Source organism: Myxine glutinosa, chromosome 1 (assembly GCF_964187855.1).
Source record: "Myxine glutinosa chromosome 1, kmMyxGlut1.1, whole genome shotgun sequence".
Lineage (NCBI taxonomy): Eukaryota > Metazoa > Chordata > Myxini > Myxiniformes > Myxinidae > Myxine > Myxine glutinosa.
Window position 1 is genome coordinate 126,343,336 of NC_136261.1, and position 26,494 is coordinate 126,369,829.

Sequence of the window (26,494 nt, forward strand, 5' to 3'; positions counted from 1 at the left end):
TCTGTCTGTCTGTCCGCAGCATAACTATCTGATGATATCATCCGATCTTGATGAAACTTGGGGTGGGAGGTTGATATCATGCTCTAGTTGTGTCCTGCCTAGAGTGGGCGTATTGCGCCCATTGTGGGCGGAGCCAGGCCCGAAAAAGATGTCTTTTTAGGGCGTAATCGAGTTCAAGCTACATCTTCTCCGAGGGAGTTGGTGGAATCTGACAGGGGTTTCGATATTTGGTTAGGCGTGGCCAATGTCATGTGTCTAGCCCCACGGAGCTCGATTTTACATTTTTTTCATTTTATTTTTTTTCATTTCCTTTTTCACCGAATTTTCGGTATTGTGTAGCTAACTAACCTCATAACTGATTATACATTATTTTATATCTCAATTCAAGGTCAGCAACCTTCGTTTTGACATTTCTGGGCCTAGCCTGTCCGGGCCTGTTTCGGTTATAGTCCGTCCTTTGTCATTGAATACCGCTCGCTCGTGAACCATCGTCGTCTCCTGACTTGTCGTTTTAAAACTAATTCATTGATACATGTGCCTTCTCTCCTTGTTCTCACTATCTCTACCTAATTGCTTGCTTTATATTAAACCTCTTTCGCACCGCCAGTGTGTTGGCCTCCTGTGCAGTTAGATTTGTAACTGCAGCGCGAGTTAAACTAGCAGACATTGAAAATTTGGCACAAAACTATCACGAGGTTTACGTTTCCCAAAGGTTTGCTCGGCTCCAGTTTTGTGAAACAGGAAATTACCTTAAGTGACAGATCACATTGGAAGTTTTGTATGTCAGAAACCGAAGCAAAGATCTGTTCAGCTTTCCCAGAGGATGGATGGCATGTGGTCTCTGAGGACCTGTCATGGTTCGATCCGAGATCAGACGCTCTATAATTAGAGCATCTCTAGGCTACACTGAAAGCTAATTGTCAGGGCTGGCTGGATAGCCTAGAGATATTCACCTCCCCTTCTAAGCTGTTGAGCCTGGGATTGAATCCCAACCCAGCTATAAACTGTGATCCTGGGTTTTTCACCTGCACGGCGCTTCATCAGTGGCCGTGTGTGTTCCTCGTAGGACATTAAACGGGGTGTACCATCTGCCAGCATTAGTTGGACATTAAAGATGCCATGGTGTCTTGCATGAACAGAAGGTGAGCCATCGCTGGAACTCCATCATATAGATACAATGACTGATTATTTAAAGCTCCAGTCACACCGGGCCTGCGACCAGGTTACGACCTAGCTGCGACCGAAAATTTTGTGAATCGCGGGCAAATCGTAGAAAGAGCGCGCGACTGGTCGCAGAGGTTGTGGGTGATCGCCAGAGCAAAATCATTCGCAGCAAGGTCGATGGTCATGTTCAAAACTTCTGACCTGCGATTCCAAATCGTAAGAGGTCGCAGATGGGTCTTACATGGACGCACCACCAGTCGTGCATGATCGCGGGTCAAGTAGTCGCACGATTGGTCGTGCTACTGGTCCTGCCACCTGACGATTGGTGGTGCCACCTGTCGTTCAACCTCACGATCGGTAGTGCGAGCGTTCGCAGGTCGCCGCGATTGATTGTCCGAGCGGTCGCAAATCGCCACGATTGACCGTACGATTGGTCGCTGATCGCCACCACTATTCGCACGATTACCTACGATTGATCTTGTGATCGATCTTCTCCAATCGTTGGTGATCGCACAACCACGCGTACCACCAATCGTACGATGACCCCGAAGACCAATCGCTGTTTGCGATCGCAAATGGAGAGCGTAGCAAACATTGACGATTGGTCGTACCTCGGCCAGATTGCCATCAATCGCACGATCCAGAAATCGTACGATCCAGTGTGACTGAGGCCTAAGTAGTGCACAATAAAACCTATATATATATATCAAGAGTTTAAGTACACAGACAAACATCTCTTTTATAGTCGGCCAATAGATTCGACAAATATCTGTTTGTGGATTTGTTTGTTTGGCTTGTTCGCATTCTGAAACCCTTGGATCTAGTATCAAAGAAGGAATAAGTTGAAAATTAGTGGTTGTACTTGTGGAGTGCACGGGCCGGTTTTACGTAGTAAAATAAATCCATAGCCAGTAGGGAGGGCAGCCCAATTCTCTCCAGGTAATTGTGTATCATATACACCACGTGGTGGAAGCTGGTATTACAAGTCATAACTAGAACGGCACTCGGTGGAGAGCATATACCTCCACCTGGTTGGCCATATCACTCAATGGTGAAGAATCACTGAAAAAATTCTACTAGCTGGATCCGGATCTTCACCAAAATTGAATCGATTCTTCCTTGTCACACACATGTCCAAAAAGTTTCATCCAAATCCATCCATAACTTTTTGAGATATCCTGCTATGTATCGTTTTTGGCCCCATCTCCCAATGATGAAGAATCACGAAATAAATTCTCGTAACCGGTTCCAAATCCGGATATTCACCAAAATCGAATCATTTCGTCCTTGTCACATACACTACATCTCTGCCAAATTTCGTCCGAATCCGTCCACAACTTTTTGAGATATCTTGTTCACAAACGGACAGACAAATGGACAGACAGACAGACAGACAGACAGGGGTGAAAACATAACCTCCATCCACCTTTGGTGGCGTAAGTAATAATGTACTGCAGGATTTTTATGCTATCTAAATATTTATCAATCATGTAGACTTTAAAATTGCCTTTGGAGAATGAGCAGAAGCAAGATGTGGCATAAAAAAATGAAATACCAAAGGGGTCAATGATAAAAATGGTAATCTCAAGCAAACTTTTACTGAATCAATTGCCAAACATTGCTTTAAAGATATCACTTTTATGACAATTATCTTTCAAGGACAAAACAATGATAACGCACTACACAGTAATCACAATGCCTGTAGTTCAATCCAGATGCCAACTGGGCTAATATGGCTCATTGAAAGGGTAGTCAGCATGCCCAGCATCTCTTGGGACCTTCTTCCCATCAACCTGCAAAACACAAATTCGAAAACATGAGCAGACAATGACTTCAAAATCTCACTGGTCATAATAACAAACACAGATGTATTTTCTAAACTGTGTTAATTAGATCTCTACTCAAATGCCTGATGCCCCCCCTTCCTCCCCCCCTACCCTCATCCCCTCATCCCCTCTCATTCCGAAAGAAGAAAAATCTTAAAATTCTGAATTTTAAAAACAACTGCTTCCTTCACTTGCTGGGTTAGGCTCGAGTGGTTTTGTGGTTGTTGCGGGCTAGCGCAAGGTCTTCGGATGGAGTTCCAGCGGGTACTTCAGGGAAGCACACGAGTTGCCACTTCCCGGTACTGTGCGTCCTACACCCAAGCACTTCCCCCTCGCAAGATGCCACAGAGGTTGGCTGGCTAAGCTGCTTAGCATCAAGAGCCTCCTTGGCACCAGAGGCCAATGTGAATGATTTGAGAGTAGGTGGTGTATTCCGTTGCCTGGTCTGTGCAGCTAAACAATGCAGGATGGCAGAAATGAATCACATGGAAATAGAAGCAGCGTTTAACACGGGGCAAACTCATACGTCGATCGAAGGATTAAATATGTGAGCAAAGAGCAGGTTGAAGCAAAAGTTAACAAGTTATACCAAGTCTGAAGAAACATTTGAGATTGGAGGCAAACAAAAGTTTGAACCAAAAAACCCAAAGGCCACATCAGATTATTGCCCAAACAAATGAACATATGCAAACAAGTGTTCAGCACCATTGATGCTACCAAACGACATGGGATGGGACAGAGACCACTGATAAACCAATCTTTGAGTTGAAGGAAATGCTGACTGGTTAAGTATGAAGAGGATTCAAAGCTGATCTTTGACCAGTAGGATCAAGGAGAAGAGCAGCTCTCTTCGCATTATGACCCTCACTGTATCTTCCTCACATCACTGTCAGGAACACATCTTGAAAGGTTTTGAAACAATTCAATAAACTATGCATCAAATTCTCACCACCGTTTGTCTCAGGATAATAAGGAGAAAAGAAACTAGAACAGCACTCGGTACAGCACATACCTCTGCCAGGCTGAACAGTTAATTTTTGTATCCCACCGACGGGCTGGATCTGGATCTGAAGCAAAATCGAATCGGCTTGTTCTTGTCACCTACCCAACTCATGAACTTGGTTTTCTCATAACCCGCCCACAACGTTTTAAAATATTGTCAAGACCGTGACCGATGTATACCGGCCTCAGATGAATAGCCGAACGTTGCTTTAACTCCGAGGCGTATACGGTATACCTGAACTTCGCGGGATTATCTTTTTGGGAAAGGCCCGAAGCCTTACCTAATCGGACGGCCGTCACGGGGTTTTCCCTCGAACCCACAAACGAGTAAACGGACACAACACAAAAGTAAAATGCAACAAATAATGAATTTATAAAAAATAAACGTGAAGCAATAAAAATGAAAGTTGAGGTAACAATAAGGCTAAGGTGAGGGACCCTCCCTCCATCAGACACAATTACACGACACGGAGAAATAAAAGAAAAGAAAATGGTTGGGTGAGTTGACCAATACTCAGCTTGCATCAATGAGGATGACTGTGAAGGGGCCCCGAGTCACCGCGCGGGAAGCACACAGTGTCCGGGAGCACCACCGCTCGGTAACACCATCCTCCCCCTGGCCGTTCCATGTTCCACAAGGCTCCGATCAGTCTCCCCAGCACACACGGCACAAACCCAGCCATCCTCCAACCCGGCCAGAATAAGCGAGAGAGAGAATCCAAGCGTGACCGCTCGCACCAAAAGCCAGGACCGAGAGAGCCAGAGAATGCGACTGCTTCCACCGACGTCAGAACAAAGAGTCAAAATGCGACCGCTCGCCATGAAGCCCAGGACAGAGAGAGAAGACGGATTCTTCCTCTTTGTTATGATCGCACACAAGCCAGGAAGAGCCAAGCCACGGACAAAGGACAAAAGCGATTGCCCGATCCAATCGCCAGAATCAGAGAGCCAAAAATGCAACCACCTGCGCCCAGCACCAGAACGAGAGAGAGGGGGGGAGGCACATCCTCCTTTTCCCCTTGCTGACGTCACTCCCCGACCAATCCTGACGTCCCATTACATCATCCCATTGCCCCTTAACCAGCCACGAAGCACTGGGCATGGTTTCTCCGTTAGGAGTCATCAAGGCTGAGTCCAACCTGTTCCGGTCCTTGGAAGCAGAGTCCAGCCGCCGTTCGGGAATGTTTGGCTGGGCGGGGTTTACTTGCCTGATGGAATGTCCGGTGTTTGTCGGGCTTGCCGGTGTTGTTGTAGCAATGGGGCCGATTGCATGGCTGGCCGAGTTTTTGTAAGAACATTAGGAAAAATCACAGGGGGCCAATTACACACTGGGGGTTATTAATCTTATGCCCAAGAAAAAATTAACACAAACGCCACGCCTCTTATGGCCACATGCAAACACTTAACCTGAACGTTTACCCTGCTTACGTACATCGAAATAGGCTTCTTCTTCATGTCACACGGTCCATGTTAAACGAATCAATCCTAACTTTCCTAAGGTATTTCATCCCTACCCCCACAAACGTAACAATATCATGCTATACAGTCGTGGCCGAAAATATTGGCACCCATGCACTTTTTTCAAATAATGCACCATTTCTCCATAAAATTGTTGAAATTAAAAAAATATTTTGGTATCCACATATGTATTTATTTGGTTCGCAGTGGAACAAAATAAAAAAAGCTGGAAAAAAAAAACCACTAAATCTTAGCTTATTCCTCACAGAAATCCTAAAATGGCCTGGACAATATTATTGGCACCTTTTAGAAGCTGTCAGAAATAATTAGATTCCAAGCAGGTGATTCTACTTTACTTTAGAATTGAACTCACCAATGGTGAGTTGCAGGTGCCTGCCATATAAAAATCACTCATTCAACCAGTTTGAACAGAGAAAAGGAGCCATTCTGCTGTTTTGTGTCACTAAGTGTACCGCAATGAGCATGGAGAAAAGAAAGAAAACCAGAGAATTGTCTGAGGAGGTCAGACACAAGATTGTAGCCCAGCATGGACAATCTCAAGTCTACAAGTCTATCTCCAGAGACGTTGATGATCCTGTGTCCACTGTACGTAATGTTATCAAGAAGTTTAAGGCCCATGGCATTGTAGCCAACCTCCCTGGACGTGGCCACAAGAGAACACTTGATCGAATATTGCAGCGAAGGATTGTTTGAATGGTGAAGAAGAAAGCACCTGAATCAACTGCCAAACAGATTCAAGCTGACTTTCAGACACAAGGTACGACAGTTTCAACTCGCACCATCCGTCACCAACTCAATGAAAGGGGGTTCTATGGGAGGAGACACAGGAGGACCCCACTGCTGAGAAAGCCGGACTGGAGTTTTCCAAAACACACCTGAACAAGCCAAAATCATTCTGGGTGAATGACATGTGGACAGATGAGACCAAATTAGAGCTTTTTGGTAAAGCACATCATCTCTACGTTTATAGAAAACAAAATGAACTCTTCAAAGAAAAGAATACCTTCCCAACAGTTAAACATGGAGGAGGTTCAGTGACGTCTTGGGGTCGCTGGGCTGCCTCTGGCACTGGGTGCGTTGAATGTGTGCATGGCATCATGAAATCGTGAGATTACCAAGGCATTTTGAAGTGCAATGTTCAACCCAGTGTCAGAAAGCTGGGTCTCCATCGAAGGTCATGGGTCTTGCAGCAGGACAATGACCCCAAACACTTCAAAAATCACCCAGGAATGGTTCAAGCCAAAACGCTGGACTGTTCTGAAGTGGCCAGCAATGAGTCCAGACCTAAATCCCATTGAACGTAGGGAGATCTGAAAACAGCAGTTGGGGTAAGGCACCCTTCAAATCTGGGAGAACTGGAGCAGTTTGCACAAGAAGAGTGAGCCAAACCGCCAGTAGAGAGGTGCAGGAAAGCTTATTCATGGCTATAGGAAGCGCTTGACTGCAGTTACAGTCACGTGAAAAAGTAAGTACACCCCATGTAAAGTTTTGACTTTTTCAACATATTTTAAGCATACAGCTATTTGATCTTCATTTCAACACTATTGATAGATAAAGGTGATATAATATAACAAATATCATGAAACATTTACATTTTGTAGTCCATTGTATAATTTAAATAAACATAAATGCAAATTTTGCATGTGGAAAAAGTAAGTACACCCCTACATTTATCACTACTTCAAATACCTAAAATTAGAATCAGGTGCACCAGCTCAGGTGCAAATGATGAGAACATCGTTAGAGAGGATCTTGGAGGAACCTGTCTCATTTAAACCTCAGACATTTAGTTTGGTTTGCTCTTTGTTGTTGAAGTCTGCGGCATCACCATGCCTAGATCAAAAGAGCTCTCTGAGGTCTTCAGAAAGAAGGTTGGAGATGCCTACGAGTCTGGGAAGGGATTTATAAAGATCTCCAAACAATTTCAAATCGATCATTCGACTGTCCGGAAGATCATCTACAAGTGGAGAAGATTCCAAACAACTGCCAATTTGTTCAGGCCAGGCCGCCCCAGCAAGTTCAGCCCGAGAGCAGATCGCAAGATGCTGAAAGAAGTCTCTAAGAACCCCAGAATGTCATCATGGGACCTACAGGTAGCTCTTGCCACTGTTGATGTCAAAGTGCACGAGTCTACCATGAGAAAGAGACTGCACAAATTTGATCTACATGTGAGGTGTGCCAGGAGGAAACCTTTGCTGTCCAGAAAGAACATCAGAGCAAGATTAAAGTTTGCCAATGAACACCTGGGCAAAGACCAGCACTTCAGGAACAATGTGCTCTGGACAGATGAGTCAAAGGTCAAGCTATTTGGCCACAGTACCAGAAGACATGTTTGGCGAAAACCAAAGACAGCATTTGACCACAAGAACCTGATACCAAATGTAAAGCATGGTGGCGGAAATATTTTGGTTTGAGGCAGCTTTGCTGCATCAGGGCCTGGGCAGCTCACCATCATAGAATCCACTATGAATTCTTCATTGTATCAGAGGGTGCTTGAGGATAATGTGAGGCCATCTGTCGGAAAGTTGAAGCTCAACCGAAGGTGGACCTTGCAACATGACAATGACCCTAAACATACCAGTAAATTCACCAAGGAATGGCTGAAAAGAAAGAAATGGAGGGTTCTGGAATGGAGAAGTCAAAGCCCGGATCTAAATCCCATCGAGATGTTGTGGGGGGATTTGAAACAAGCTGTGCATTCAAGAAACCCCTCAAACATCGCACAGCTGAAAGAATTCTGCATGGAGGAGTGGGCAAAAAATTCTCCCAGTCGATGTGAGAGACTGGTAGACAGTTATAAGAAACGCCTACTTGATGTTGTTTCGGCCAAAGGGGGCAATACCACCTATTAGAGCCAAGGGTGTACTTACCTTTTCCACATGTGAAATTTGCATTTATGTTTATTTAAATTATACAATGGACAACAAAATGTAAATATTTCATGATATTTGTTGTATTATATCACCTTTATTCCCGGTGTGTACCCCAGTTTAGAATAGGTACACCGTATCCCTGCGTGTCGTAAGAGGCGACTAAAAGGGTTGGCGTCAGGAAGGGCATCCGGCCATAAAAACATTGCCTCAAAAAGAGAACCATGACAATTACGATGACATATGGGCAGGGTACAGCCCAAAGTACCCCGTGGGTGACCCCACTCCCTCTCGTCAAAACTCAAGGTGGGGAACCCGATCGAAGCAAGGGTGGAAATCATTCCATTTATGACGAAACGTCTGATGCCCGACGTGGAGATCGATTTCTGAGATTTGGGACATGGAATGTCGGGACAATGACAGGGAGATCAGGAGAAGTGGTGGAAGTATTGGTCAGAAGAAGAGTGGACATATGTTGTGTGCAGGAGACGAGATGGAAGGGAAATGGTGTGAGAATGGTGAAGGGTAGGCAGGGACAGAAATACAAGTTTTTGTGCAAGGGTGCCTGGAGGGTGTGAATGGTGTTGGTGTCCTGTTTTCTGAGGAGTTTGTAGACAGTGTGGTGAGTGTGACTAGAGTGAGTGAAAGGTTGACGATGGTGAAAATGATGATTGGAAAGCTCTTGGTGAACATCATCTCGGGATATGCTCCGCAGGTTGGTCGGAGCGATGAAGAGAAGGACAAGTTCTGGTGTGCTGTAGAGAAGCTGATGGAAAACGTGAAAGATGAGGAAGTTGTTGTGGTAGGAGGAGACCTAAATGGACATGTGGGAAGGAGTATGGACGGTTTTGAGGGAGTTCATGGGGGTTACGAATATGGTGTGAGAAATGGAGAAGGTGAAAGGATTTTGGAGTTTGCTGATTTGTAATACTCAGTTCCAGAAAGAGGATAATAAGCTTGTTACATACACGTCAGGTGGGTCGACGACAACCGTTGACTACCTGCTGGTGTGTAGGTGAGATAGGGGGCACCTGCGGGACACAAAGGTGATCCCGGGGGAGGAGGCTGTTTCACAGCACCACTTGGTTGTCTGTGACATGAGGGTGAAAGGTGCGAGGAGAGCACGGCAGGTGAAGTACCAACCGAGAATGAAGGTGTGGAGGTTGAAAGAGCATACAGTGAGGGAGGCATTAAAAGAGAGGCTGAGTATGGTGGAGGATGATGTGGTTGAGCTTGAAAGTGGTTGGATGTCAATGAAAGATAGTCTGTTGGGAGCCGTTGGTGAGGTATCTGGATGGACAAAAGGACTACCGAGGCAGTCGGAAACATGGTGGTGGGATGATGAAGTTGGAAAGAAGATTGACGAGAAGAGGAGGAAGTTCAAGGAGTGGCAGAAGGCGAAGGGTATGGGGGCAGAAAATGCAGAGCATGAAAGTTATAAGGCAGCCAAGAAGGCTGCAAAGAAAGAGGTAGCAAAGGCACAGGAGGCATGTAGGAAAATGTTCGGAGAGCGTTTGGATTCGGAAGAGGGTCAGAGAGCGGTATTCAGGATTGCAAAGCAGATAGCGAAAGAGGTGTGATGTGATGGGGGTGAGTTGCTTGAAGGATGAAGTGGGACAAATCGTTGTGGACACAGATGGAATTAAAGGAAGATGGAAGCGATATATGGAAATACTGTTGAATGCAGAGAATGAATGGGATGGCAACATAGAGAGTAACCCAGTTTTAGGACCGGCAGAGAAGATAACCGAGGAGGACGTTGAGGAAGCGATAAAAGCAATGAAGAGTAGAAAAGCGGTAGGGCCGACGGGAGTTGTGGGAGATATGTTGAAGGCAGCAGGAAATTGGGGTGTGAAGAGAATGACAGAGATCTGCAATCTGGTGGTGAAAGAAGGTCGCATTCCAGTGGATTGGGAACTGAGTACCCTCGTCCCTCGATACAAGGGGAAAGGTGACCCTCTGGACTGTGGCTCGTATCGAGCGATAAAGTTATTGGAGCATGGAATGAAGGTATTGGAAAGGGTGTTGGAGAGGAGGATAAGGAAGAAAGTGAAGATTGATGAAATGCAGTTTGGATTTATGCCAGGAAGAGGAACGACAGACGCGCTTTTTATTGTGAGGCAGTTGCAGGAGAAGTATATGGAGAAAAGGAACAAGTTGTTTCTTGGGTTTGTTGATCTGGAGAAAGCATTCGATAGGGTTCCACGTGAAGTAGTGACATGGGCATTGAAGAAGTTAGGAGTGGAGGAATGGTTGATCAGAGTAGTGATGGCAATGTACAACGGAGCGCGCACAGCTGTAAGGACGAAGGACGGGAACAGTGGTGAGTTTGAGGTGAAGGTGGGAGTGCATCAGGGGTCGGTACTAAGTCCACTACTATTTGTAGCTGTCAAATAGGTGCTGGCTCAGAACGTAAAGGAGGGTTTACCGTGGGAGTTGCTGTATGCAGATGATCTGGTGTTGATTGCAGAAAGTATGGATGGACTGAAGGAGAAGATGAACAAGTGGAAGGAATGTATGGAGACAAAAGGTCTGAAGGTAAATATCGGAAAAACGAAGGTGATGGCAAGGGGTAAAGCATGTGGTGAGGTGGAAAGAACTGGGAAGTGGCCGTGTGCTGTGTGCAGGAAGGGTGTCGGAGTGAATTCCATTCAATGTACAATGTGCGCTGAGTGGGTTCATCAAAAATGTAGTGGTTTGAGAGGGTCATTAACCAGTGTGGCAGTGACATTCAAGTGCAACATGTGCACAGAGGGACCTGCAGATGGAGGAAATGTTGAGTTGGATCTTGGAGATGGCGTGACGCTGGAAGGTGTGAAAACATTTTGTTACCTTGGAGACATGCTGAATGGAGAAGGTGGATCAGACTCGGCAACGGTTGCTCGAGTGAGATGTGCATGGAAGAAGTTTCGGGAACTGAGTGGCGTGCTGACGAGGAGGGGAGTGTCATTGAAGCTGAAGGGAAAGGTGTTTGCTGCATGTGTGAGAAGTGTTATGATCTATGGGAGTGAGACATGGGTAATGAACGTAGAGCAGCAACAAAGCCTGGAAAGGGTGGAAATGCAAATGGTTCGGTGGATGTGTGGAGTATCGTTGAGAGAGAGAGGAAGACAAATGATGAATTGTGAAAGATGATGGGAATAGAGCCTGTGATGGATGCTGTGAAGAGAAACAGGTTGAGATGGTTTGGTCATGTGTTGAGGAAGGATGAAAGTGACTGGTTGAAAAGAGTGATGGGAATGAATGAATGTGGAAGGAAGGAGAGGACAGGGAAGACCGAGAACGACTTGGCTAAAGATGGTCGAAGATGAAATGCGGGCAAGGGGGTTAACAAGGAGAGATGCAGAAAATAGGGCAAAATGGAGAACATCGTCATGGGAACCGCAAGGCTAACCCCGCTCTTGCAGGGAAAATGGCCTTAAAATGCCTGTTGTTGTTGTTGTTGTTGTTGTTGTTGTATATCACCTTTATATATCAATATTGTTGAAATGAAGATCAAAGAGCTGTATGTTGAAATATGTTGAAAAAGTCAAAACTTTACATGGGGTGTACTTACTTTTTCACGTGACTGTATTTTGTCCAAAGGTTGTGCGACCAAACATTAAATCTTGGGTGTCAATAATTTTGTCAATGCCATTTCTTTTTATTTTCTGATTTAAAAGGATATATAAAGTTCTGAATCGAAAACAAAGGTTCTGTAATATTAACAGGGAAATAAAGAATTGTGGAGACCAAATACTTTTGTCAAATTCAACTTATTTTTAGAGAAGATTTAGAGTTGAATTTTTAGAGTTGTTATTTGAAAAAGTGCAAGGGTGCCAATATTTTTGGCCACGACTATGTCGTGTTGGCCCTATCTCTCAAAGGTGAAGAATCACTTTAAAAGTTCTCGGATTCCGACCTTCACCAAAACCTAATCATTTCATACTTGTCACACACCAAACACGTCAGTCATCAAATTCTGTCTGAATCCGTCAATAATGCTTTGAGATATCCTGCTGACAGACAAACAAACTGGTGTAAACACAACCTCCGTCCACAGAGGTAATAAGATTTGCCTCTCAATGTTCCCACCTGTACCTCTGGGTCATGACATAGAGAACCCAGTTTCAAATCCTATATACCATACACATTTGTTCATGGTCGACTGGTGCTTGTAACTCATGAAAAGTACAATTATATTTACCAATGTCTTTGTCCTGCAAGTGATATGGGAAGAAGGTCCTTTTTGAGCATTAGATCACAGTAAGCAAATTTTTTTAAAGTGCTGGGAGGCGACTTGGTGTAGGTGAGATGAGCTGAATGGCCTTTTCCTGTGGTTTCTTCAGTGCATGTGCATGTGTAACGGTTTGAAGACCAAAGGAGGTCAATGGCTGGATGGAGAATGTGTTGTGTGGAATTAATTCCAAACTCCTGTGGTTGTTCTATATGTTCCTCAAAGGGCTCTTTTAAAAAGATAGATTGTGGCAGTGATTGGGCCTGCAAGAAGAAAAGAGAGCGGTGGTGTGTGTGTGCGCACCACCTCTGTTCTTGCTCAACTTGTGCTGTACGTCTCACTTGGCAAATGGTCTGATAACATCTTTATTCAAACAATCAAAAGCTGAAGCCCGACAAAAAAATATTCTTTCGAATGCCAGAGCAGAAAACACTCCCGACCTTTTTGGCTCTTTCCACCTACTTTGAAATACAGTGCCATATGGCTAACACATGTTGGCATAGCAGAAACAGGCAGGACAAACCAAAAATAATATTTAAAAAAACACATTATAATATTTACAGTCATGTGAAAAAGTAAGTACACCCCATGTAAAGTTTTGACTTTTTCAACATATTTCAACATACAGCTATTTGATCTTCATTTCAACAATATTGATAGATAAAGGTGATATAAAATAACAAATATCATGAAACATTTACATTTTGTAGTTCATTGAATAATTTAAATAAACATAAATGCAAATTTCGCATGTGGAAAAAGTAAGTACACCCCTACATTTATCACTACTTCAAATACCTAAAATTAGAATCGGGTGCACCAGCTCAGGTGCAAATAATTTACAACACCGTTAGAGAGGATCTTAGAGGAACCTGTCTTATTTAAACCTCAGACATTTCGTTTGGTTTGCTCTTTGTTGTTGAAGTGTGCGGTGTCACCATGCCTAGATCAAAAGAGCTCTCTGAGGCCTTCAGAAACAAGGTAATAGATGCCTACGAGTCTGGGAAGGGATTTAAAAAGATCTCCAAACAATTTGAAATCAATCATTCGACTGTCCGGAAGATCATCTAAAAGTGGAGAAGATTCCAAACAACTGCCAACTTGTTCAGGCCAGGCCGCCCCAGGAAGTTCAGCCCGAGAGCAGACCGCAAGATGCTGAAAGAGGTCTCGAAGAACCACAGAATGTCATCACGGGACCTACAGGTAGCTCTTGCCACTGTTGATGTCAAAGTGCAGGAGTCTACCATTAAAAAGAGGCTGCACAAATTTGATCTACATGGGAGGTGTGCCAGGAGGAAACCTTTGCTGTCCAGCAAGAACATTAGGGCAAGACTAAAGTTTGCCAATGAATACCTCGGCAAAGACCAGCACTTCTGGAACAATGGGCTCTGGACAGATGAGTCAAAGGTAGAGCGACTTGGCCACAGTACCAGAAGACATGTTTGGCGAAAACCAAAGACAGCATTTGACCACAAGAACCTGATACCAACTGTAAAGCATGGTGGTGGAAATATTATGGTTTGGGGCAGCTTTGCTGCATCAGGGCCTGGGCAGCTCACCATCATAGAATCCACTATGAATTCTTCATTGTACCAGAGGGTGCTTGCTTGAAGATAACGTGAGGCCATCTGTCAGCAAGCTGAAGCTCCACCGAAGGTGGACCTTGCAACATGACAATGACCCTAAACATACCAGTAAATCCACCAAGGAATGGCTGAAAAGAAAGAAATGGAGGGTTCTGGAATGGCCAAGTCAAAGCCCGGATCTAAATCCCATCGAGATGTTGTGGGGGGGGGGGGGGGATTTGGAACGAGCTGTGCATGCAAGAAACCCCTCAAACATCGCACAGCTGAAAGAATTCTGCGTGGAGGAATGGGCAAAAATTTCTCCCAGTCAATGTCAGAGACTGGTAGACAGTTATAAGAAACGCCTACTTGGTCGTTTCTGCCAAAGGGGGCAATACCACCTATTAGAGCCAAGGGTGTACTTACTTTTTCCACATGCGAAATTTGCATTTATGTTTATTTACAGACTTGGCATTTAATATGGAATATTTTTTTTGTGGGGGTGAACTTACTTTTCAAGATGACTGAGAACCAAAAGTTCATTGGAATTATGTTGAAATTATTCTAGATTTTGTTAATGTGACCTTTGAAAGAAACAAAAACCACATTTGACATTTCGAAGCAAATAAATTGATCCTTGAAAGTGATGTAAACTGATATCGAACTCAATTCACGGACAGTACTGTGTTAAACTTCTGTACGTTTTCCAGAAGTATCTCTTTATTTTGCACATTAGCCAAAAAAAATTTCAACAAAAACAAAAGCTAAATTATGACTGGGATTACGGACAGTAAAATTGCAGTTCAGTACTTCGTGTAACCCCCACGAGCATTCAGGAGCACGTATACGTCGAGGCATGCTGTTCACGAGATTTGCCAAGGTTTGGACAGGAATCGCTTGCCATGCAGTGACAATAGCCTGCTGCAATTCACGCACAGAGGCAGGCTGCTGGTCCAAGTTGTCGATTTGACGCGTTAATTCTGACCACAAGTTCTCTATCGGATTCATATCCGGGGACATGGCAGGCCACTCCATATGCTCTTCACCACGGTCAGCAAGAAAGTGTTGGATCATGTGAGCACGATGAGGCCGTGCATTGTCATCTTGGAAGACAAAGTTTCCTCGAAAGGCTGCACAAGCAAATGGAAGCAATGTTTCTTCCAGAATCACCCTGTACTTGAACTGGTTCAAGTTTCCATTCAGAACAACCAGGTCAGTTTTGCCCCCTGCATGAAAAGCAGCCCAAACGGTCACCCCACCACCTCCAGCTTGGATTCTTGGCACTATACAATCTTCGTTGTGGGCTTCATGCACTTGTCTGCGCACTCAGACGCGGCCATCTTGACGATAGTCCAGAAATCTAGACTCATCACTGAAGGTCACGTGATTCCAGTGTCCTGGCTGCCATTGACGGTGCTCTCTGGCCCACTGCAATCGGCGCTGGCTGTGTTGTCTGGTCAGGCGTGGCTTTCTCAGGGGACGCCTGGCACGATAGCCTGCTTGAACCAGTCGTTGGTTGACTCGCCTTCTGGATACAGGCACATTTGTCAGTTGCTGCCACTCAGCCCGAAGCCGATTAGCTGACTTGGTACGGCCATTGTAGACTAACCGGTGCAGCTGGCGATCATCTCTCCTTGTGGTTCTGCGTGGACGTCCTGGCCTCGGTATTGGAATAGGGACACCCCTCTGAGCATTTCGTTTCAGGATCTTTGACACCTGACCTTGAGTGATGCCATACTGCCGAGCAATAGCACGCTGTTTCATGCCAGAATTTCGTAAAGCCACCACTCCATGACAAACAGCATTGTCAAGTTGACGGACCATCTCCAGAGGAAGCGGCAATAACTTTTGTAGACGTGCAGCAGTTGTTTTCCACTAATACAGAATGCAACAACCCTTATATACCCGATTGTGAAGCCAATCGTCAAATGTACCTGTGCTTACATTTTGTCACGCCACCTGTGATATAATCCTGCTATTGACTTCTTGCTGTGACAGACAATCAGTGACATGGTTCTTTCAACAAAGACATCACCAATGGGTAACAGAAACTCACCAGATTGATATACTGAGTTCAGAAAGTAAACCCAAGTCAAGAAAAAAAAAAAATTCCATATTAAATGCCAAGTCTGTAAATTATACAATGGACTACAAAATGTAAATGTTTCATGATATTTGTTATATTATATCACCTTTATCTATCAATATTGTTGAAATAAATATCAAATAGCTGTATGTTGAAATATGTTGAAAAAGTCGAAACTTTACATGGGGTGTACTTACTTTTTCACGTGACTGTATATACATACTTATAGATGGCTTTGCCCTAAGGGCTGCGCCATAAAAACCTAATATTGAACACGTCATCAACCATTTCTCGGACATGTATTTACCGATGTTGTTCAAACTTGTCATGCAGATAACGAATGATGGCTGACATATGCATGCAATTTTTTTCAAGATCAGATCAAAGATGGCCGACTGGTGGCCATTTTGTTACTTAAAAGTGTCCCCCAACTATTTCTCGATATGCATGGACCGATTTTGTTCAAACTTGGCACAAAGACAATACATGAGTATGCAGATATGCAGATTATTTTGTTTTATAATCCAACCAAATATGGCCGGCCGACTTTCTTCAACTCCGTACATCAAAATTACTAAAACCACGGGGGCTATGACATTTTATATCTTTTTCTTCTTGTTTTTTTTTGTTTTTTTTTACTTTGACCAAAGTATTTTAACTTCGGCCATTTTTAAATTCAGAAGTGACACGGTAATTATCGTGAGACTACAATGTAATACAACTGTCTCTAAAGGCTAATGTCAATGGACAAGGGAAACAATGGATTTTATTAACCATTAGTTTATAAGAACATGTGCAACGCCACCTGGTGAGGTGGGGACTAGTGATAGCACCTTATGCCATGCCTTGTTTCTCATAGTCTATTGATATCTATTGTTTTTCCTTGATAGTTAATACTGCTGGTTTCAGCTGGAAGTAGAAGCATTAAGTCTTTCTATCCTAAATGTCTGATGCACCATAGAGTATGTTGTCTCTCACGTTTCAAAGGTGCAATAAGGTGTGCAAAAATCTGCAAGCTAAAGTGGACATTCAACAATGCATAATGTAATCTTTGTAACCCGACTGTCTACACCTTTTGTTGAAAATTATAATAGTAGGCCTAGCAAAAACAATTCAAGCCTCTCTGATCAACCTCTGCTCAACTTCCCATTAAGAGCAATAGGGAAAGGGTGATAAAGAGGAGGAACAGAAAAATAATGAAAAGGGATGGCAGGATGAATGTGGGAAGGCATTGAACAGGATATTAAAAACAAAATATGAAAAGGATGATGCACAAAAAGCTTATTACCTCAATCAGGGGTTCAACATACCGACACCCACAGTCGAGGGACTTCAGCTCGGCCATTTCGTCCTTCGAAAGCTCAAAGTCGAAAATCTGCACATGAAGATTGTGAAGGAAAGAGGTCAACTGCTTCAAGCGAAATAGAGTTCAAACCACAAAAACGTGTTCGGGGCATTTTGGACGGCACTTCCTTTTTCATCGGTGATATTCAAGTGCTCATCTGAAGGTTCACCAAGCAAACCACAATGCATTGCCAGTAGATCAGACTAAGCAGATTATCCTCTCCTTGAAAGACATTAACGAGCCGGCATGGTTTTTACAGACAATCTAATACGAGACATGGTATTTCTCCCGAGATGAGCAAATTTCCAGAAACCTAGAATTTGAATCTAGTTAAAACTGCTTGCTACCTTCAGCTAGATGTGAATCTACAACCTATGGGAGACAAGTCCGGGGGCCTCATCACTCTGACATGACCTTACCTAATAGCTAGTGCAAAAACAGAGCATGGAAGTGCAACGGATGAGGAAGATCAAAACAAAAGGCTGTTCCGCTGATGCGATGCCCTCTGCTGGTTATCGCAGGAATTTGGAGTTTGGCCAGGGTGCTGGTGATAGCTCGCCTACTCTTCGCGAAGGACACCATGTGATCTTTAACGTCCATCAATGGATGCTGGCAGATGGAATGCCAGTTTAACATCGGTACAAGGGACGGAACAGACATTGATGAATCACCCTGCCTCTGACCGGTATGACAATCTATAGCTAGGCCAGGATGCAAACCCAGGCTGTACAGCTTCGAGGCAAGTGTGCATACCTCAAGGATTCCATCCTGTGTGCATACCAAAAAAAGGTTTCAGTCCATCATAACATGGTAGTCTCAGGACTCACTTTAGCATTCTCTTCAATGCGTGAGGCCGTGACGCTTTTTGGGATAGCTGTAATATCACGCTGCATGAGGCACCTGCAAAAAAAACAAAAAAACAACAACATCAACAACAACAGCTCCACAAAACATTTGAGCAGCAAAATGCAGAGTGGTATCTCCAGTTGGAAGCAATTTGAATGGATAACCACAAATACCGTGTCCGGGGTAATGGGATCATCATGACAGTTAAATTGTGGTCTCAATGTATTCTTACGAGTTACAATGTGTTTTTTTTTTGTTTTTTTTTAAAATAAACTTTGCCTCAACTCTGTGTTTGCCTCAAAATATTGTGTCCCAAACCCGTCTCTCTCTGTACCCAGTCGTACCCAGCTGCTCCTGGACTCTGTGTCCTCTCCGGACAGGGTGGAGATGTTTCTGTCAATCCTCGACTGATTCTGCAACTGGACCAGATGGCATAAGCCCACGGTTCCTAAAATTCTGCTCTGCCGCTCTTTCACACCCTCTCTCTGTTCTCTTCAACCTCTCTTTTGCTCAAGGTCATCTGCCTTCAGCTTGGAAATCAGCCAACATTACCGCTGTACACCAAAAAAGGTGCAAAAACAGATCCTTGCAACTACAGACCAATCAGCCTGCTCCCAATCATCAGCAAAGTCATGGAATCCATCATTGCTTCGGATATCAAATCCTTCCTCGTCTCCAATGGCTTTATCTCTGATCAATTAGGATTCAGACCAGGTCACTCGACTCTGGACATGCTGCTTCTGCTGTCTCAACAATGGATGGAGGTCTTCAATGTCAAACAGAAAATTAGAGCTGTCTCCCATGACATATCACGTGCCTTCGATACGGTCTGGCACCCCGCTCTGCTCACCAAACTCTCCTCCTATGGTATCCATGGAAATCTCCACGCATGGCTTGCGGACTTCCTCTCTGGTCGTAGTCAACGTGTGGCCCTGAATGGATTTCTCTCATCTCCCCTTCCTGTTCAGACTGGATTTCCCAAAGGCAGTGTTCTGGGCTATGTGCTTTTTCTGGTCTTCATCAATAATCTCTCTGCCCCTCTGGAAAATCCTCTCTATCTCTTTGCTGATGATTCCACTCTCTGCCGCTCCATACCTTATCCCTCTGATTGGCAGTCTGCAGCCTCCTCACTCTCTGCAGACCTGGACAAAATCACAAACTGGTCAAACAAGTGGAACATGTCTTTCAATCCTGACAAATCTCACATTCTCACGATGTGTCTTCGAAAAGACCATCTGGACAACCCTCCCATCTACTATCTCAACAATCCTCTTCAAGAAGTTCTGTCACTCAATCTCTTGGGTCTCACAATCTGCCATTATCTTTCCTGGGAAAAGCACATTTCCAAGCTGGCCTCCAAAGCCAGTCGCCGACTGCGCATTCTCCGTCGTGCGAAGTCCTTCCTTGGCACACCTGAGCTCCTCACCACATACAAGGCTTTCATCCGCAGCTCAATGGAATACTGATCTCCCCTCAGGGCTGGTGCTCCTGCCTCACACCTAACTCGGCTTCACGCTGTTTAAACCAAAGCTTTCAGAAGCAATGGAATCTCCCGCAATGAAGCTAACTCCAAGGGCCTTTCACTCACTCACCGCAGGCAGGTTGGTGGTCTTTCTGTCTTCTACAGACTCCTCTCTGGCCTAGCACCCCCCCCCCCCCCTATCCCCAGCCCTGTCTGTGCTCTGTCCCCCAAATACTCCTACAGGTCACACAAGATCTGCCTGCAACCCTCTTATGCTGAAACTGCCAAAATCAAGACTCTCTGATCATCTTCACTCTTTCATTCCTCTTTTCTCCCACCTCTGGAACAAACTCCCTCACTCTCTTCAATCCTACTCATCCCTCCAGGTCTTCAAAACAGCTGTTCACCACCATCTTATCTTCCCCCATTCAAAACCTTGATCTTTTCTACCCCTGTTAATTCACCCCAGATCCATTTTTCTGAAATACCGACTTCTTTCCTGGAAGTCCTCGCTGTGTCCATGTGTTTTTTACCTCTCTCACCCTCCCCACCCCCCTTCCCACGCCTCCTCCCCCCAAACCCTCTCCCTCCCACAGATCTCCAGATGGCCCTGCTCTCAAATGTTGTACTTGTGTGCTTCCCCCTCTCCCCATCTTGTCTCCCACTCCCTTTATTTCGTTTTATGTGGCTGTTTGTTTTTTTTAGTCATTAATGTTCGCTTTTACACGAGCCTCGATCTTGTATACAAAAAAAAAAAAAAAAAATTTGTACAAATTATGGATTACAAATTACAAGAGCCGTAGGGCCATGAGAGCAATGGCGCCATCGTTACTTTTCGATTTATTTTGTTAAATTTAACATTAACATTGTTCTTTGCAATGTTATTTGATACTTTTAATCTCAGTGCTGTTATGAATAACCCATGTTCAATCATAATCTATCATAACAAAATAAATAGTTAATGTAAACTTGTTTTGTGGCAAGTCTTGGAGATTTTTGCGGCTTGTTCATATATTTTTGAGCACCCCATGGATTTGGTGCTATTGATGAAGAAATATGGCTCTCCTGTCCCCACAGCACTCAAAATGTCTCTTCTGAGCCTCAATATTGTAGATAGAAAAAGCGGAGGAGGCAGAACGGAAGGAGGTGGGGTGCAGGTTCTTTCACAACATAAAAGTGGCTTGTCAGGGTTGAATGGGAATGAGTATTGGTGCGGAGGGAAGGAAGGTTGGTATGGGGAGGCTAAAATTATCCCTTTGTTATCTCACGTGCCATCAATTGATTTTCACTTCGGGGATTAAAACAGGATACAAACTAGAACGGCACTAGGTGGAGCGCGTACCTCCACCAGGCTGAACAGTTTGTTTCGTATCCACTGATTGGCCGGATATGGATCCGGACATGAAACAAAATCGAATGGGCTTGTTCTCATCACCAAACCAACTCATCAACCAAGTTTCATCCAAATCCATCCATAACGTTTTGAAATATCCTGCTATATATAGTTTTTGGCCCCATATTTGAATGGTGTAGAATCACTTAAAGAATTATAGCATCCGGATACAGATTCAGATCTTCACCAAAATCTAATGATTTCATCTCGTCACACACCCAACCTGTCCACCAAATTTCATCCGAATCCATGTATAACTGAGAAACCCTGCTGCTCACAGACAGACAGACACATGAAAACAATCTCCATCCACCTTCAGTGGCGGACGTAATGATTATGGATATTTGTAAACACTACGGTAGCGAGACACATTCCCTCATATATTATTAATTTACACACATCACTCTGTCTTTTATAATAAAACAAGACCGAAAGTCTAACAGCGGCATAGCCAGGCTTGTTTGATACTTTAGTTGAAGATCGACGTAATGACTTAGCGTGACACAAAACTGCCGTTACTTTAATATACAACAACAACAACAACATGCATTTTAAAGGCCATTTTCCCTGCTGGAGCGGGGGTTAGCCTTTAATATATAGAATATTTTTAATATATAGAACTTTAATACATAGAAGATATATTTTAACCTCCAGTAACTTTGCAGTCACTATGAAGGGATTCGTGTTCTGATTACATTTAGTGTAATATTAACGTTATGTTATCATTATTACGAAAATGATATTACTATTAAAAAAACCGAGACTAATTCCTTACTTCCGCGGTTACACCGCTTATCATCGATTCATGAACCATACACCGCTTCAATCTATCAACTTTCCATTCACGACATTGGGATTAAAGTGTTATGGTTATATTTACTATATCATTATTATTATTATTACTACAAAAATGATGGTACTGAAACGATACACTACTATATTAAGAAACCTGGGCTTAATTTGTCTGAAGCGGTCCGAAGGTGTGGCACAAAGCCTAAGGCCTATACGTACCGTATTGTTGGAAGACCCATAACGCCGATGCTTTCGATATTTGATTAATCATTTTAACAATCGGTTTGTTTGTGTTTCACACTGAATGAAAAATGTAAAGGTAGAGGAGCATGGCGATTGTGATACATGACAGGTTCGCCGATATGTTTGGCCTGAACTAAATTTGAATTAAAATGGTGGTGTGCGGAGTCAGCTGCCGTACCGCCGTAATCACATCACCCTATCATGTGACCAGATCCTCAGCTCTGATTGGTATACGTTTGAGGAGACATATGGATGGACAAACAAATTCAGGTGGAATTTTCACCACACTTGGAAAATAAAAGGTACGTTCAAAGATGGCGTTCTCACCGGAGAAGCACCTGAGCCACTGAGCGTGAATGACGCTGAGCAATGGCCACCACCTTGGGCTCCAAGAGCAGCACTCGCTCGTTATCCATTTTCCAGCCACGGTTTGGAGCACCAAGGGGACTATATGCAGTCATCACTATGTGGAATTCCTGACAATGCGCCAACAGGCGTGTTTGTGGAAGGTATGGGTGGCACTCCACCTGCAAAGTCGAGTTTGAAAGATTAGCCCCCTGTACCACCTGCAAAGTGGAGATCAACATTACAGCCACATCACTCTTACAGCTCACAATTTTTTATTTCCTTCACTTTTCTTCATATTCTCCCTACCTGCAGAACAGCAGGTTTGATGGTGGATGAGGCGACAATCTCATCAATTTGCCGCGCATTAAAGTTGGACAAGCCGATTGAGCGCACGAGCCCTGCAGACACCAATTTCTCCATGGCTCGCCAAGTTTCACGGTAGTCTACCACATCGTAGTGCATTTCCCCCGTCTCAGTTTTAGGGAAATCCACATCTCCACGCCTGTGAGACATCTTTTCTAAGGCTTCAAAAAGTCATTAAACATTGGGTCACACAGTCAGATGGCTATGGGTGGCTGAGTACCAGTCTAGAATCTAGATTTAAAAAATAATCGATGGAGTGAAATGAAGAAGAACATGAGGATTTAGATGTGGTTGGGTTATGGAAAGAACAACTCAATCTGTGGAAAGGGTAATAAAAATATGCCATATACAAAAATACGACAAACCCAAATCCATAGTTTACAAACCATTAAACAATATAAACCATATTCCATGAGGCGAGACATCAACAAAATAACCCTAACAAATTTGACAATGGGGAAGGATATTTAAAGCCATTAATTAGGGACGATGACGTCAAAGTACAAAAAAGTAGATTTAATGGAGACAACACCTTTCACGAGCAAAAAAGGCCAATTAGTAAAATTACAATGAGAACTGGCTGCCATGCTACTGGTGTCAGTATAATGTAGCAAAACACAGTGATTGTGACACTTTAAAGAATTCAATGAGCAGAGTCGTCGTTTTTTTGGTTTTTTTTGCCAAGGCTCGTGCAGAGTCGAGGCTCATGGAAGAGCTAGTACCAGTACACTGAACAAATCAGAATGCAGCAAGACAAAACAGCAGAGAGAGTGGGGGGCCACAAAGCCAAGGCAGAGGAGGTGGACAATAGGTGTGGGGAGGACTTAAGAGGGGGGGTTTTGGTGGGGGGGGGGGTGGGGAAGAATGTTCAGGAGAGGATGCATGGGGTGGACAAGATGGACACAGAGGAAACTCTCTGGAGGGAAAGGCCTTGTATTTTTTTCACCCAAAAACAAACATTGCAAACAGCACCTCTGATACTGGTGATAGGTTTTATTAGAATCTTGTCTTCAAATAACAGTCATATTTGATGATAATTCCCTTAGCAGTCATATTATCTTATTCAAGCCTGGTGTTGGCTTAGCGGTTAGGGTGCCGGCTTGGGATCCTAGGATCCTGGGTTCGAATCCCGGTTGATCGCTGAATTAACGCCAGGGGGGTTGACTCAGCCTGTCATCCTTCTGAGGTCGGCAAATTGAGTACCAGCTTGCTGGGATGAATGATCACGGTGTGTACCCCAATTTAGAATAGGTACACCGTATCCCTGCGCATCGTAAGAGCGTGACCAAGGGTTGGCATCAGGAAGGGCATCCGGCCATAAAAACATTGCCTCAAACAGGGAACCATGATTGTCATGGGGCCCGCAAGGCTAACCCCCGCTCTAGCGGGGAAAATGGCCTTAAAACGATCATTCATTCATTCAGTCATATTATCTTATTGTGTTCATTCATTCAGTCTCCTGGATGTGGTACCAAATACAATTTGATGTCGATAGCTGAACAAATCGAGAGTATTGCCATTGCATTTGCTGCATTCGTTATTACTGCTCTGGCTTTTACATTCAATTCCATCTAATTCTTTCTCATGTCCTATTTCTTCGGCTATTTCCGTTTTAAATAGATAACTTGCTCGTTTCATGCAAAAAAAAAAAGATTCAGTTTTTCATTTTGCAACAGCAGCAGGACAGGAAGTCTTTTTCACAGATGCCATCATAATTTTCCCTAGGTTTTTATTTCATCGTTTACATCCCAAATTTACACTCTATTCACAAATGGCATCACTTGCAATTTCACGATAGTGTACCATTATTTTATTATTACACTATCACAGACTTATCCAAGTGACTTCCTAAGCACAAACGATTTTACGATAAGTAAAATCGGATCAAGTGTTCACGAGTCTAATATGGCCAGCGAGCACATCTTTCTGCCATTATTCCATTTATTTTGGACCATTTGGCTTGTTGCATCCAAAAAGACAGCTCACCATTGGGCCATTGCGTATACGTCCACTAGTTAACCCGTCCCCTGCATAGCAGCAGACGAGGTATTGCAATCACGTGTGTGTGTGTTGTAGTGAAAATATACCAAAGGTGAACCCGGGAGTGATGCTCGCTTAAACCACTGAGGGGCGTCTATAAGACCTGGGACATCCGCGACGCTGAGCCACTCCTGTGACATTTACTGTGACATTTACTATGACATGTAGGCTTATAGTCTTGAATGGTACATACCCGCACATATATGCTAGACTCGCTTGCTTTGACTATTATTATCGATCCTTTCTATATGATGCCAAGATCCTGATATCTATTGCATGATTGTATTTTTACAGGATGATACCAAAGATCTAATTGTGATTAAACCTACCTATGGGAAAAAGTTGTGGACCTGATTGATTTCCACGACATTTAATCACAATTAAGATCTACGGAAATGGCGGGACACAAGATGATCAATGTACCGACATTCGGCGCCGACCCGCAAGCTGAGGATTCGGGCTCGGAGTTCACTCACTGGCTCAAAACGCTGGAGAACCAGTTCGGAGCCCAGGATACCGTTCCCACCGCTGAAACGAAGCTGTCTATGATGCAGACTAAAGTCGACCACCGCGTCTACAGGAGCATCGCACGATGTACGACGTACGATGCCGCCGTGGCAGAGCTAAAGCGAATTTACATTAAGAAACGGAGCGTGGTGTACAACAGGTATCTGCTCTCAACGCGGCGTCAACAGCCCACCGAGTCGATCGATCGCTTCACCCAGGAGCTGCGACACCTACTTGCGGACAGTACTCAAGAGGTACGTACGCACGAGCAAGTCCAGGACGATCTTGTCCGAGATGCTTTCGTCTCTGGGATCAGCTCTTCGATTCTGAGGCTCAGACTTTTGGAGACAGCTGACCTGACGTTCGCGGAGGCACTGCGGGTGGCCCACGTCTACAATGAGGTGGCCCACGTACCACACACGAGTCGTTGCGGGGACTTCTCAACTCGCGCGACCGGAGAGGGCTACCGCCGAGGATACGGGAGCGGACTCGACTACGGCGGAGCCCCTGGCCGCTCCCGAGGTGGACTCGGATTCCGGCTTGGCGGCAGCCACGGCGGCCAGGCCAAGGCCTGAACGAAACGCGACGTGTTACTTCTGTGGCAATCGACAGCATCCCAGGTCGGCGTGTCCGGCTCGGGAAGCAATATGCCATTTGTGTTCAACTAAAGGACATTTTGCAAAAGTCTGCAGGAAGACCGCGCGGGGCACACGAGCTCGCGCGACCTTGAATGGGCTTATCGCCGAGCCAACGGACCGAGCACAGAGCGGGGCGCCTCACCCGGCTTTGATGAGCAGTCCTCTCCTCGTGGGCCCCTGGCTGCACGCTCGTCCTTGGTGAGATACATCGGGCCGCCTAAACAAGTGGCGCGAACACGACTGGCCGCGGAGCGACCGTCCTTGACTGGCATCCGAACGCCCTCCTCAAACAAACGACAAGCTCCTGCT

The 26,494-nt window shown here is 44.5% G+C and overlaps 1 protein-coding gene across 3 annotated transcripts in view; it reads right to left on the reverse strand.

Annotated features, from left to right (window-relative positions):
• Nucleotides 1-2,743: 2,743 nt before the first annotated feature.
• The window catches only part of AKR1A1 (aldo-keto reductase family 1 member A1), a 71,984-nt gene continuing 48,233 nt past the window's right edge, over nt 2,744-26,494 (reverse strand). For all 3 annotated transcript variants that reach the window (XM_078776894.1, XM_078776899.1, XM_078776906.1), the window contains 5 exons: nt 22,944-23,139; nt 22,617-22,816; nt 18,381-18,453; nt 17,497-17,583; nt 2,744-2,957 (listed from right to left, as the gene is read on the reverse strand). In XM_078776894.1, coding sequence (XP_078633020.1) covers nt 2,892-2,957; nt 17,497-17,583; nt 18,381-18,453; nt 22,617-22,816; nt 22,944-23,139 — 622 coding nt within the window. In that variant the 3' untranslated portion in view covers nt 2,744-2,891. The remainder of the gene's footprint in view (nt 2,958-17,496; nt 17,584-18,380; nt 18,454-22,616; nt 22,817-22,943; nt 23,140-26,494) is intronic.